This window comes from Apus apus, chromosome 1 (genome assembly GCF_020740795.1).
Source record: "Apus apus isolate bApuApu2 chromosome 1, bApuApu2.pri.cur, whole genome shotgun sequence".
In the NCBI taxonomy this organism is placed as follows: domain Eukaryota; kingdom Metazoa; phylum Chordata; class Aves; order Apodiformes; family Apodidae; genus Apus; species Apus apus.
The window spans coordinates 21,776,823-21,789,470 of NC_067282.1; the positions used below are offsets into that span (position 1 = coordinate 21,776,823).

The 12,648-nt window shown below is 43.7% G+C and overlaps 1 protein-coding gene across 1 annotated transcript; it reads left to right on the forward strand.

Annotated features, from left to right (window-relative positions):
- Positions 1 to 654: 654 nt before the first annotated feature.
- On the forward strand, positions 655 to 8,664 carry POMP (proteasome maturation protein). The gene is made up of 6 exons (XM_051631913.1): positions 655 to 734; positions 2,294 to 2,391; positions 3,305 to 3,365; positions 5,289 to 5,390; positions 7,263 to 7,356; positions 8,094 to 8,664. The coding sequence occupies exons 1-6, from the start codon at positions 732 to 734 to the stop codon at positions 8,159 to 8,161; spliced, it is 426 nt and encodes a 141-aa protein (XP_051487873.1). The 5' UTR covers positions 655 to 731; the 3' UTR covers positions 8,162 to 8,664.
- Positions 8,665 to 12,648: the final 3,984 nt, after the last annotated feature.

Sequence of the window (12,648 nt, forward strand, 5' to 3'; positions counted from 1 at the left end):
AGGAATCTGTGGAAAACTTTCTCGTCACCGTCAAAAAGGCCTTCAAAGTTCTGTAAGTGCCTGCCCACGGAGACCCCACGGCTGGCCCAGGGCCCGAGGCTGCCCTTCCCTCGGGATGCACCCCTGCCTCATCTCCCTGCCTCAGGCTGCCCGTGCTGAGAAGCTACTGGAGCCACCTCTGCTTTGGCTGCCCGTGGCCTCGTGGGAGAGGATGGGTGTGATGAGAAACCACCGCCCACCCAACGCCACCGGACGGCTACCCCAGCGCCCTGCGGGACGGCGTTGCTCAGCTCCAGCTCCTGCTGGGGGCACAGGTGGTGCCGGGAGGACAGGTGGGAGCAGCGCGGTCAGCCCAGGAGCAGCAGCCCCGCTGGCAGGCAGGGCAAGGTGGGAGCAGCCCAGGAGCAGCAGCCCCGCTGGCTGGCAGGGCAAGGTGGGAGCAGCCCAGGAGCAGCAGCCCCGCTGGCAGGGCAGGGCAGCAGCGGCTGCCACCGCCCCCACGGCCCGGGGGACGCGGCCGCCATCGCCCCCCCCCTCCCGGGGCAGCCCCGGCCCCGCCCCCTTCCTGAGGCCCCGCCCCCTTCCTGAGGCCCCGCCCCCTCCCGAGGCCCCGCCCCCCCACGCGGCCGGCTTGGGGGCGGGGCCGCTCCCTCCCTGCGTCTGACGCAGCGCGCCGGGGCGGGGCGGAAGTGAAGAGGAGGAGGCGGAAGTGGCGGCGTGTGCGGGGCAAGATGGTGAGTGCGGGGGCGGCGGCGGCGGGGGGAGAGCGAGCGAGGAGGGGACGGGACAGGACGGGAGGAGCGGGCGGGTGTCGCCTGGGCCGTCCCTGTCTGCCCCGCTCGGCCCCCGGGGTCCCCGGGGGTGGCGGCCGCCGGGCGGGGGGCCGTGCTGAGTCACGGGGGTCCGGCGCGGCCATGGCGGGCGCTGGCGCTGCCGGGTCAGGGCCCGGAGGCGGCCCGTGCTCCCCCCGCAGCGGCCGGTCTCCGCCAGGCATCCTTGGGGCCGGGAAGGAGCGAAGGGCGCGGGGCTGCGGCTGAAGCCCTCCTGCTGAGAGCGGGGAGGCCCCGGGGATCCCGGCCCCTCGGAGCCGGCGCCTGGGTGCGCCGCAGCTCTCCTGGAGGGAGGCTGTGCCCGCGTCCTCGCGGTGCACAGCTCTGGTGTGAGCCCCGGAGGCGGGCTGGGCACCGGCGTGAACTCAGAACCTTACTTTGTGGGAGTATTTAATGGTTTCCTCCTCGTGGTGACTTGTGCTTTGATCCTCCCTCTTGTCACATCTTCCAGGTAGCGTGTCTCTGTAATGCTGTCACTTACAGCAGTATCAGAACGGTCTGGCCAGTGTTGAGCATGTTAGTTGGTAAAGGCTTTGATATGCATGCAACAAGAGGAGCTTTAGGATTTTCTAATAGCTGCTAAGTTACAGTACTTTTGTACTGGTTAGTACAAAAGACCTTAACTGTAAACATTACTTTTCTGTTGGATCCAACAGTGCAGCTGGAGTAAACTCCTGTACCAAACGGCTCATCACTGTTGCTTTCCAGAGATGATTGCTGTCACTTTCCATAATTTATTATACATTAGCTTGTTGGTTGAGTAATTTGTGTGAGCAATCCTAAAATCAGTTCAGTAAAATCAAGCAGGTTAACATGAGATTAGTGGTCTGAGTTAAGATGGCTTTAGTTAGTACGTCTGTGGAGGTGTGTTTTTCTGGTCTGCTTCAAGTTACTGTTTTTCCTTTGCTCTTGCAGTTAAGTGGCAAACTAGACCTTGAGTACACCTTGTCCTGTTCATGGCAGCCTTAAACCGTGGATAAAATCAATTTGACCTTACTTATGTCTGTATTGAAGTAAATGAAGGAATGCTCAAACATGCTCTGTCCTGTCAGCTGATCATGACTTGCCTTCTTCCTTTCAATCCTTGGAGCCCAGGGTGGGAATAAACAAGGCATAATTGCAGGTTTTACCGTTTCAGCAAGATCCAAAACACATGTTGTCAGAACCTTTAACTGTTAGTAGGCTTTCTGCAAGAATTCTGATTTCATGTGGGGTCTGTGTTTGGTGCTGTGGCGTTCTGTTGGGTTTTTTTGTTGGTTTTATGTTTGTTTTTGTTGTTGGTGGTTTTGGTGGGATTTTTTTGGTGTGTATTTTTTTTATAAAGAGGCTCTGAAGTCTAGGGTGTGTATGTGTGTAGTTTAAGGAGTCTTTAGACACTTTGTTTCGCTTGCCTGGCCTAATGGCGCTTACAAAAGGAAAAGGGGTCTGGTTCTGTTAAAGTAATCCTCACTTTTTTGTTTCAGAATTCCAGAGGTGTTGCTTCTCTGTTGAAGGACAGTATCCCATTTACAGAATTTTCAGCTTCAGGACCATTTGAAGGTCATGATCTTCTGCGCAGAGGGTATGCTTTACTTTTCCTTGTGGAATTGTGCCATATCCAGTGTTGAACTTCAGATACAGGAAGAAAGTATGTGTTAAATGTGGATTTTTTAAAGAAAGTTATGGAAGGTGCATTGCAGAATTTGTAGCCTGAAGTGCATGTATTTAATCAGCTTGTCTTTGATGGACTTTTACCTGTGTGATATTGCTCTGTAGAAAAGAGATGGCGAAGTATTAATAATTATTAAATATATGCTAGTTTTAATATGCAAGTATATGAGTGTGCACTGGGGAAAATGGTTAGTTTCAGTATTAGTACAAAAGATAAAGATAATATAGAAAAAATAGTGGGTTTGGGTTTTGCCATTTTGCATGAGCAGAAGATTGTTACATATCTTGGGTAATGAGTCTAAACTAAGTTCATGGATATCAAAACACAGGTGATACAACTGCGAGTTGGAAGGGGAAGCATATACAGTATTCAGCTGCAAAAGCTTGGAGTTGTCTAAAGACCAATACCGTGTAGCTTGGACATAGTAATATCTCTGCTGTTTTCATGTATTCATATTTTTCTCTATTTCTGAAGGGTGTCAAGGAAGAAAAACGGTAATTCTGTTTTGTCAAACATAAAGGACAAAGGATGGTCTTTGCTGCTTCACTGTAAAGCTTTTTTTCTTTGTTGGTAGCTCGAACTGTGCTCGAACTGTGTGGGTTGATGTTTGTATCCAGGATGAGTTTTGGATGCAACATAAAACAAATATTCATAGAACCATAGAATGTTAGGGGTTGGAAAGGCGTTCTAGTCCAACGCCCCTGCCAAAGCAGGATCACCCAGGGAGGCCACACAGGAATGCATCCAGGCAGGTTTTATGTGTCTTCAGAGAAGGATTTCAGTTAATTTGAAGTTGTTTGTTTTGTTTTACTTGTATTTCTAGATTTACAAGTGTGAAAAATGAGTTGTTACCCAGTCACCCACTGGAGTTGTCAGAAAAAAACGTAAGTATAACATCAAATGTGGCCATCTTCACTACTGACTAATTAGGACGTTTAAGTTCACAGTGTGGCTACCTGGACTGGTTTGTGTGGTATCCAGTAATGAGCAGGGTATTGCCTTTAAAAGAACAAAGATGTTCAACAACATAGTAACATTTCTTTATAAAATAAGGTTGGCAGATTTGTTTAATGTTAACCTCCCACTTGTGACTTTCCACTTGAGGTATGTAAGCATGCTTCCAGGTAGGCATTTACTTACTAAGGTTTTGTCATCTGAAAGTTATTAAGCTAGTTGTGTATGTTGCCTCTCTAGCTAAGTGTTTGGCACTTTTAGAATGCTGATCCTCCCACTTTGACTATAGGTTTGCCATAAATCTTCATTTTCACTTAATCCCATCTAGAAATTGTCAGTGTATGCAACCTTGTCTGGCTTAGTCATCACTGATCGGCCACTTAAGAGTGGTGTGTGGACCATAGGTCTAATCATAGGAAGACTAGACTGACAGCCTTGGCTAAACAGCTGGTTGAACTGAATCTCAAACTGCCTCTGAAGCAAAGGTAGCATTTGAATAGACTATTCCAGGTTGTTAAGCTAATCAGCATGACAAGATCTGAATGTAATATACAATATATTCTGATTCTAACCAATGCTGGTGGTGTCTTGAGCTAAAAGGATAATGCTTTTTTATGAATACTATAAATGTTTCATAGCTATTTGTCAATTGATTGTTTTTTACAACTGACTGCTATAAATTAGTTTTTAACTCTGTTCTCACAGTATAAAACCTGCATAATTAGAAGATTACATTCTAGAGAGAAAAAATAATTTAAAAAAATAACAGAAATAATTTAGGGCAGCCCATTGTTTCTCTGAGAAGTATGTGAAACTTTTTTTTCATATGTTATCTGGTTAGTTTTTGTAAGTTTATGGCTGATTTATTTAAGAATTATTTTCATATGCCTTTGAATGGGAAATGACTTGTCTTAGCCTGAGATAGTTATGATTATTTTTTACTGCCATAAATGGTAGGTTATTCAGATAGCACCAGTAGGAAACAAATCTTTCTGCTACCCAGATAAGGACCCCTACCTTTTTAAAATAAAAGAAAACATAATCTGACCAGAATTGTAAGTTTGGGAGGAGGCAAGTGGGATGATAGTCTTGTAGGCTTTTGTCATGGTGACTGAGTACAGGTTTTAAAATAAAATATTTGTATTTTATGTTTCACTTTACAATATTGTATTGTGTCAACATTTCAGGCATGTAGTCGCTACTATAAAAGCCAAATTTGAGACTGGATTACTTAAGCTTAGTTTTAATGTTAAACATAAGTTACTTCTGTGTACTTCAGTGTTTGTGAGCCAGCTTTTTTTCATTAAAAGAACCCACTATTAAGTAGATCTTCTTTGTCTTGCTGATCAGTTTTAGAGCAGTTGGCAAATACACAAACCTTCTTTTGCTTTTCAGAGTCATACAGCATACATGTGGTGTTCTGTCTTTCTAATTGATCAGAAGTATTTCAAGTGTTTTCAAGTAGAGTCTTTGATGACTAACAGTAACATCAGTTGTCACTTTCAAGTTTGTGTTTTGCCTTTAAACCAGATCTGTCTTCCTATTTATTCTGATAATATTGTCGTAGTGTAAAGTAGTGCAAAGCTACACCACTTGGTGGTGTTACGTGTCCTGGTTGTCAAAAATAACAATACGGACTTGCTACTATTGATTTGTAATAAAATCCAACAAAAAGCAATTTCATTTTCATAAAACAAATATTGCTGCATCACTGACTTTTATGTACATTTGAGATTTCACATGGGGGAAGTTTAATAAGAGTGTTCATTTAATTAGAATGTCACAAATCTCTTCTATGGCTGTACTTGAAAGTAACTTTTTCTAAAATAAAGATCAATGTTATTTTGTGATAGTTCCAGATAAATCAAGATAAAACAAACTTTGCCACACTGAGGAATATTCAAGGAATCCATGCACCTTTAAAGCTGCAGATGGAATTCAGAGCAGTGAAACAGGTAGGCATTTTTATCCAACTGGTATAACTTAAACCACTTGAAAAAAATGTCTATCTCGGAATGTGTTTGCAGAGAGACACCTTTCTTAGTTGAAATACCTTATGTTTCCAAAATAAAATCTTTCCCTGGACTGCTTTTATTAAAACCAACCAACCACACATTGCAGTTAATAGTTTCTGGAACAGTCCATATGCTGAAGCCTTTCAGCTGTTTCTTTTCTTGGTTACTTGGTGAAGTGGCTCTAGGTTTTCTTTGGATTAGCTTCCTGTAAGTCTTCAGAGAAAAGCAGGAAGAATTTGGTATTAATTCCTAATATTAATACTCTCTTCTCTATATTATATGACCCTCATGAGAAGGAATCTTTGCATCTGTAGGGCAAAGAGACATAGGGATCCAAAGCAGGTAGTGATTTGGAGGTGGCTCTAGAGGTATCATGAAACCTGAAGCAGAGAATTTGCTATATGCTTATTATTGTTCCACAGCCTTTCTTGGAGGTCTACAGGGACTTAAGTCCAAAGGTTTGAACTCTTAATTGGGAAGCTGAGTCTGTCTCATTTTCATCTTGGCTCCTGGGATGGAGAGTAACTGGAGCAAGGCTGACTTTGTCCCTTAGGAAGCACAGAAAGCTTATTGGTCCTAGTAAACTTTTTTGGATTGTTGAAGGTTGTCAAGCTAATAGGAGTTGTTCTTCCAAGTGAGTTGGAACGATTTTATGCTCCTTTCCAGTGGATCACGTGCTACTGAACCAGTGAGCTGCATTAAACTTGGCAGGAATTACTGGTCCTGAAGATGTGAAAGACAGGGTGTATGAAAACATCCCCTGATCTCAGCTCTGCTGTCATGTGGGGAGAAATCTTTTTCCTAACTGATGTTAGCTTATGGCAGAAAATGAAGCTGGTGAGGAAGTCCTGCTAGTGTGTCTCCACAGGTATTCTTGGGGAATGGGTGGGGGAGGTATGGTGATGAGAAGGTTTTTCGCTCCCAGCTTCATGTACATGTTCTCTTGTGGTTTAATTTCACTTTTCTAAAATACTTACTGGAATAGTGTATGTGAATGTCTGATAATTGTACCAGCAGTGATTATGGAAATCTTTGACATATTTTGTGTGTAAAGAGGTAAGATAGCTACATGATAACTTTGTGGTTGTCAAATGTGTTTATGGTATAACTGAGCATCGCTTCTAGTGGTGAATGCTGTTCTAGGTGCATGTTTGCCATCCTCAGAATATTTAGGATCTGAATGCTGTGTGTACAGCTTGAAAGTTTTCTGTAATACTGTGGATGAAGCATACAGAGGAGTGGGTTGAAAGTAACTGGGAGTGGATTTGAAGCTTAAGAATTGGTGAGGATCAAATTGTGATTTAGATTAATTGCAAGGACGATTTTGTTTGGATGTGAAAATTGATACAGCTCTTTCACTTACATTCCTGGATTGTGTCAAGAGATGGAAGAAACTTAGGATGTGATTTCCAAACACTGCAGTGTATGTCACTTGCCCAATGCTGACCTCAGGGTGTTGATGTGTTTGTTGCAGTGAGCCTCCCCAGCTTTATGTGATAATAGAGGAGAAAAAAAACCTACCTTTTTTTTTTTTTTTCAACTACACTATTTGCTGTAGTAGCTATGCTGCAGTGAGAGCTACAAATCTAGTGAAGGGCTATTCTTTTGAAAGTGGAGACAAACAATGAAAGATGGTGGTGGAAGGTAGGTTCTGCTGTCTGTGTGTCAGTAGTTCTCTTATTTCATCATTGTTTTGGAAGCAAGATGTGACTTTGCCTGTCACTTGTCTCAGTCACTTCAGACTGAGAAATCTAAATATAAATGCCCTCAATGTCAGACTTGCAGAGACATGAACTACTGTTGTCTTTACAGGTCCAGCGCCTCCCATTTCTTCACAGCTCAAACGTAGCACTGGATACCCTGAGGGGAAATGATGAATGCATCGGTTTTGAGGATATTCTTAATGGTAAATACATTCTGGTTTGAATGTTATGAAAACACTGAAAGGTAACATTTGGGCACTGAAGCTTTTTGCCTTTCCCAGAGTAAGAGAGTTAAACACACGAAATACAAAGAAAAAATTGAATTCCTAAAGGCAAAGGTGCACTTGGGGATGGAAAATAAATGTGGTTTATCTGCTAGTTGTGTGGAAGTTAACTCTGAAATATTGAGGAAGCCAGTATTTACTTGTAGGCTGGGTTTCTAAAGGAATAGAGTATTATGCACTTACATTGTATGCCTGTTTCCCCAGAAACTTTTTAACTACTTGTGTAACAGTTGACAGGTGGAGGTTACAAAGATAAAAAGTTCTTACAAGTTCTGTAACTAGAAAGAAAGAAAGGGTGAACGACAGATACCAAAGTAATGTGGAAAGGGGAAGGCTCCCCCAAATTAACAGTTGGCAGTTGTGTGACAAGCTATGGACTGACAGCATGTGTGGAATAGAATAAACTTGGAAAATAGTTTTAAAAAATGTCTTTCTTTCTAGCTGGTAGTTCAGAGCAGGGAAGGAGGCAGAGAGTTATTTTGAGGTGGGTTTGGAGAATGGAAAGAGCCAGGGATCTAGGTAACTGTAAAAACAGTCGAGTAACTGTTGTGCTAAGCATTAGAATTTTAAAAAACCCACAAAAGGTCATATTCATAGTTATTGTTGGTCTTTGTAGCTTGGTAAAGCCTCATGCGGTTGACTTTTTTTTTTTCCAGATCCTTCACAGAGTGAGGTTATGGGAGAACCACACATCATGATGGAACACAAGCTTGGTTTATTGTAACAAAATGTACTCCACAAGCATTTTTTGTGTGTGTCTTTATACTCCAGATCTAAATACATGATACTAAATTGACACTCAAGTGTTAAGCAGTCCTATAGTTATCATTTGCCTTCCTTGATGAAAAGGCACATTAAATGTTTAAAGTCTATAAATATTTCTGTGCTGGTTGTCAATTACATAAATGTCCTGTAACTAGGTAGTTAAATAATGTTTCTTCATACAGTGCTCAGGACAATAGCTTCTTAACTATGGAAATGCTATATATGTATGCAAGAAATCCAGAAATACACGTGCATTTTAAAACTGCTTACTGTAGGTAAATGCATTTAAAGGATGTTCTTTCAGAAGAACTTTTTAAGGGGGAAAAGAAGGTATTTTCCATTGAGTAATTCTGTTCATGAAAATTTCCATACAGTTTTTAAACTATTGAATAAAAGTTTGCTATAAATGCTGTTGCGTTCCAAAATATATTTGACCATAAATCAAGAATCTCTTATCCACAACACAGTGTTGGTCCTTTTTCTTGCAATATCTTCAAAATTAATTATGACAGTACCTAATAAAACTGCTGCAGTAAGAACATGAAGGTACAGTGGTACTAGATGACAAATGCAGAAATAATGTATTGTGAGTTTACCAAAATCAGATCTTAGTTAAGAGAGAATGAGAGACATATACTTGAATACACCTCATAAAGGAACAGGCCACTGAAAAAATGTTTGTGTACTTTAGTGTGTGGAGGTGTGTATTATGAAATTCAGGGTGGTAGCAAATATTTTTTTGTTACACGTGTGAATGTCATATATAAATCCTGCAAAGCAGCTAATATGATGTGGCATATTAGGAGAAAAAGTCTGTGGTTCAAAAGATGTCATCTTGTCATATGTGAGGAGTGTAAAACTAATTTCTAAGACAGGCCCTGTCTTTATTCACAGGTTTTAATGATTTGGTTAAATGCTAAGTGCACTTAGTTTTCTGTTGTAGAAAATGTCATTAGAAATGTTGCTATAAACATCTTTTCACAATCCCAAACATCTCTTGTGATTTTCAGTGTTCTTAAAGCTGCCACAGATTCCCTTCCCATGTGGGCAAAAGCCTCTAGCTTCCGTCCTATACATTTTACAGTGCTGTTATGTTCATCTATTGCAAAACAATGCAGCAAATTAAAAACATTGAGATGACACGGTATGAGACACTTCGCTCATGGCTTTTTTTGATTTTATACTTCAACTTGTTGCCGTTAAGAAGTGAAGCTTTTAAAATTGTCTTTTCACTTGAGAGTTGCAGAGATTAGAGGTTTGTGCTATGAAATACAAGCTATTTTATTTGTATTTTTCATCTCAGTGAGGTTAAACATGGGACCAATACATTGAACATTCAAGTATAAACCTACTCACTGTTTTGTTTCCCATAGCTGTCTTGGACTCTCTGTGAGCTGATACACTTATTTAGATACCAGAATTGGCTGCTGGTTTATAATTGATGAGTTTCTTGGTGGGTTTGTACAAAGCAAAAGTAAACTTGTTCAGCAGGCTTTATACTGCTCTGGCCTCAGGCCAGAAAGGCTGAGGGATGACCTTGCCAGGTCTGGGAGAATTAAGCCATGGATTTTTAGGATTTTCAGGTCTGCCTTCCTACCAGTGCTGTTCCAGAAAACAGGGAGCCGTCCCATAGTTGTACACAGTTACTGGTACCTTATAGCTCCCTGCCTCACTGTATGTAGCTAGTTGGCCTTTCCTGGTGAAGTGTCTGGATGGAATGAGTTATGAGGAGCGGCTGAGGTCATTTGGATTATTCAGCTTGGAGAAGAGGAGGCTGAGGGGTGACCTCATTGCAGTCTGTGGCCTCATCATGAGGGGAAGAGATGTGGCAGGTACTGACCTCTTCACTCCTGTGACCAGTGGCAGGACCCAGGGAAGTGGCAGGAAGCTGAACCAGAGGAGATTTAGGTTAGATACCAGGCAAAGGTTTTTCACCCAGAGGGCAATTGAACACTGGAACAAGCTCCCCAGGGTAGTGGTCATAGCACCAAGCCTGTCTCAGTTTAAGAAGAGTTTGGATGATGATTTCAGGCACATGGTGTGATTCTTGGGGTGCCCTACACAGAGACAGGAGTCAGACTCAATGATCCTAATGGGTCCCTTCCAACTCAGCATATTCTATGATTCTATGGTGGTGGTTGAAGGATGGATGCTGTTGTATCTGAGCAAAACACAGATAGGGAGGCCAGATGGAGTTTCTAGGTAGTTTTGCTCAATGAGGTGTATTCTTGGGTGAGATTAAGCCATATGTAGAGCAAGGAAGTTGCATTGTTCATTATGTCTGTAAGGAAGCTAATTTCAGGGGTTAGCCAGGCTGGAAAGCTTATGGTATGTGTAAGAGGGCTGTGCAAAGATTTGTGTAATGAGAGTCACACAGGACTGAGGCAAAGAGCCTTTTGAGATAAAAAGTACAGTAATGACAACGTAGAGCGTGTTTGGAGCAGGATTAGGGGCAAGGCCAACAAGGCTGGTGTGGCTGTGTGAGTCTGCTGTAGAGCTCCCAACCAGGTCAGTGAGGTGGATTAACTGTTCTATAAATACCTGGGTGAAATCTCACAGTTGTTTGCCCTTGTTCTCATGGGGGACTTCAACTTCCCTGATGTCTGCTGAAACTATAGCACAGCAGAGAGGGAACAGTCCTGGAGATTCCTGGAATGTGTCGAAGATAACTTCCTGACACAGCTGGTGAATGAACCAGCCAGGCAAGGTGCCAGATGGGATGCACCCCAGAGTACTGAAAGAACTGGTGAGGGTGCTCACCAAGGCATTTTCCATAATTTATTTATCAGCAGTCCTGGGTGATGGGAGAGCTACCAGCAGATTGGAAATCAGCCAATGTAACCCCCCTATATAAGAAGGGATGGAAGTATGATCCAGGAAATTACAGGCCTGTTAATTTGACTTCAGCATTGAGGAAGCAGATGGAGCAGATCATCCTGAGTACCATTATGCAGTACATTCAGGACAACCAGGTGATCAGGCCCAGTCAGCATGGGTTCATGAAGGGCAGATGTTGTTTGACTGACCTGATCTCCTTCTATGACAGTGTGATCTGCTTATTGGAAAAGGGAAGGGCTGTGGATGTTCTCTACCTTGATATTAGCAAGTCCTTTGACAAGGTATCCCACAGCATTCTCCCAGAGAAGCTGGCTGCTCACGGCTTGGATGTGCACATGCTTCGCTGGATAAAATACTGGTTGGATGTCCAGGTCCAAAGAGTTGTGTTCAGTGGAGTTAAATCCAGTTGGTGACCAGTCATGAGTGGTGTTCCCCAAGGCTCAGTGCGGGGTTCACTCCTGTTTAACATCTTTATTGATGACTGGGATGAAGGGATAATGTTCACCTTTAAGTTTGCAGACAACACTAAGTTGGATGGGAGTGTTGATCTGCTTGAGAGTAGGGAGGGTCTGCAGAAGGATCTTGACAGGTTTGATTGGTGGCCATTGGCATGAGTTTCAGTAAGGCCAAATGTCGGGTCCTGCAATTGGCCACAACAACCCCGGGCAGCTACAGGCTTGGGGAGGAGTGGCTGGAGAGCTGTCCAGCTGAGAGGGACCTGGGAGTGCTGATTGACAGGCTGAGTATGAGCCAGCAGTGTGCCCTGGTGGCCAAGGCCAGTGGCATCCTGGCCTGCATCAGGAATAGTGTGACCAGCAGGACCAGGGAGGTGATCCTGCCCCTCTACTTGGCCTTGGTGAGGCTGCACCTTGAGCACTGTGTGCAGTTTTGAGCACTGCAGTGTAGGAAGGACATTGAGGTGCTGGAGAGGGTGCAGAGAAGGACAACTAGGCTGATTAGGGGTCTGGAGAACTGGCCTTATGAGGAGAGGCTGTGGGAGCTGAGGCTGGGGGAGCTGGGTCTGTTCAGCCTGAAGAAGAGTCTGGGTTACACTTGGCAATGTTGCAGCATGTTGAGCTTGGCACTGGGCTTCCTGGCCCAGCCACTTCCTCTCTATTCTACAAGCCTCAGCTTGCAGGCCTGTGGAGGCACACCAAGCAAGGTGTGCTGGCAAGTGTAGCTTGCAGTGAGGCTGCACTTTGAGTCTCCTGTGTTCAGTTCTGGGCCTCTCAGTACAGAAGGGACATTGAGTTACTAGAGTGTGTCCAAAGAAGGGCAATGACCTGATGAAGGGTTTGGAGCAAATGTCTTATGAGGAGTGGCTGTGGGAGCTGGGGATGTTCAGCCTGGAGAAGAGGAGGCTGAGGGGAGACCTTACCACTCTCTACAGCTGCCTGACAGGAGATTGTAGTGAGGTGGGGATTAATCTGTTCAATGAAGTTACAAGTGATAGGAAAAGAGGTAATGGCCTCAAGTTGCACCAGGGGAGGTTTAGATTGGATGTTAGGAGTAATTTCTTCACTAAAAGTGTTATCAGACATTGGAACAGGCTGCCCAGGGCAGCAGTGGAGTCAGCATCCCTGGAGTATTTAAGAGTCTTGTCGACAT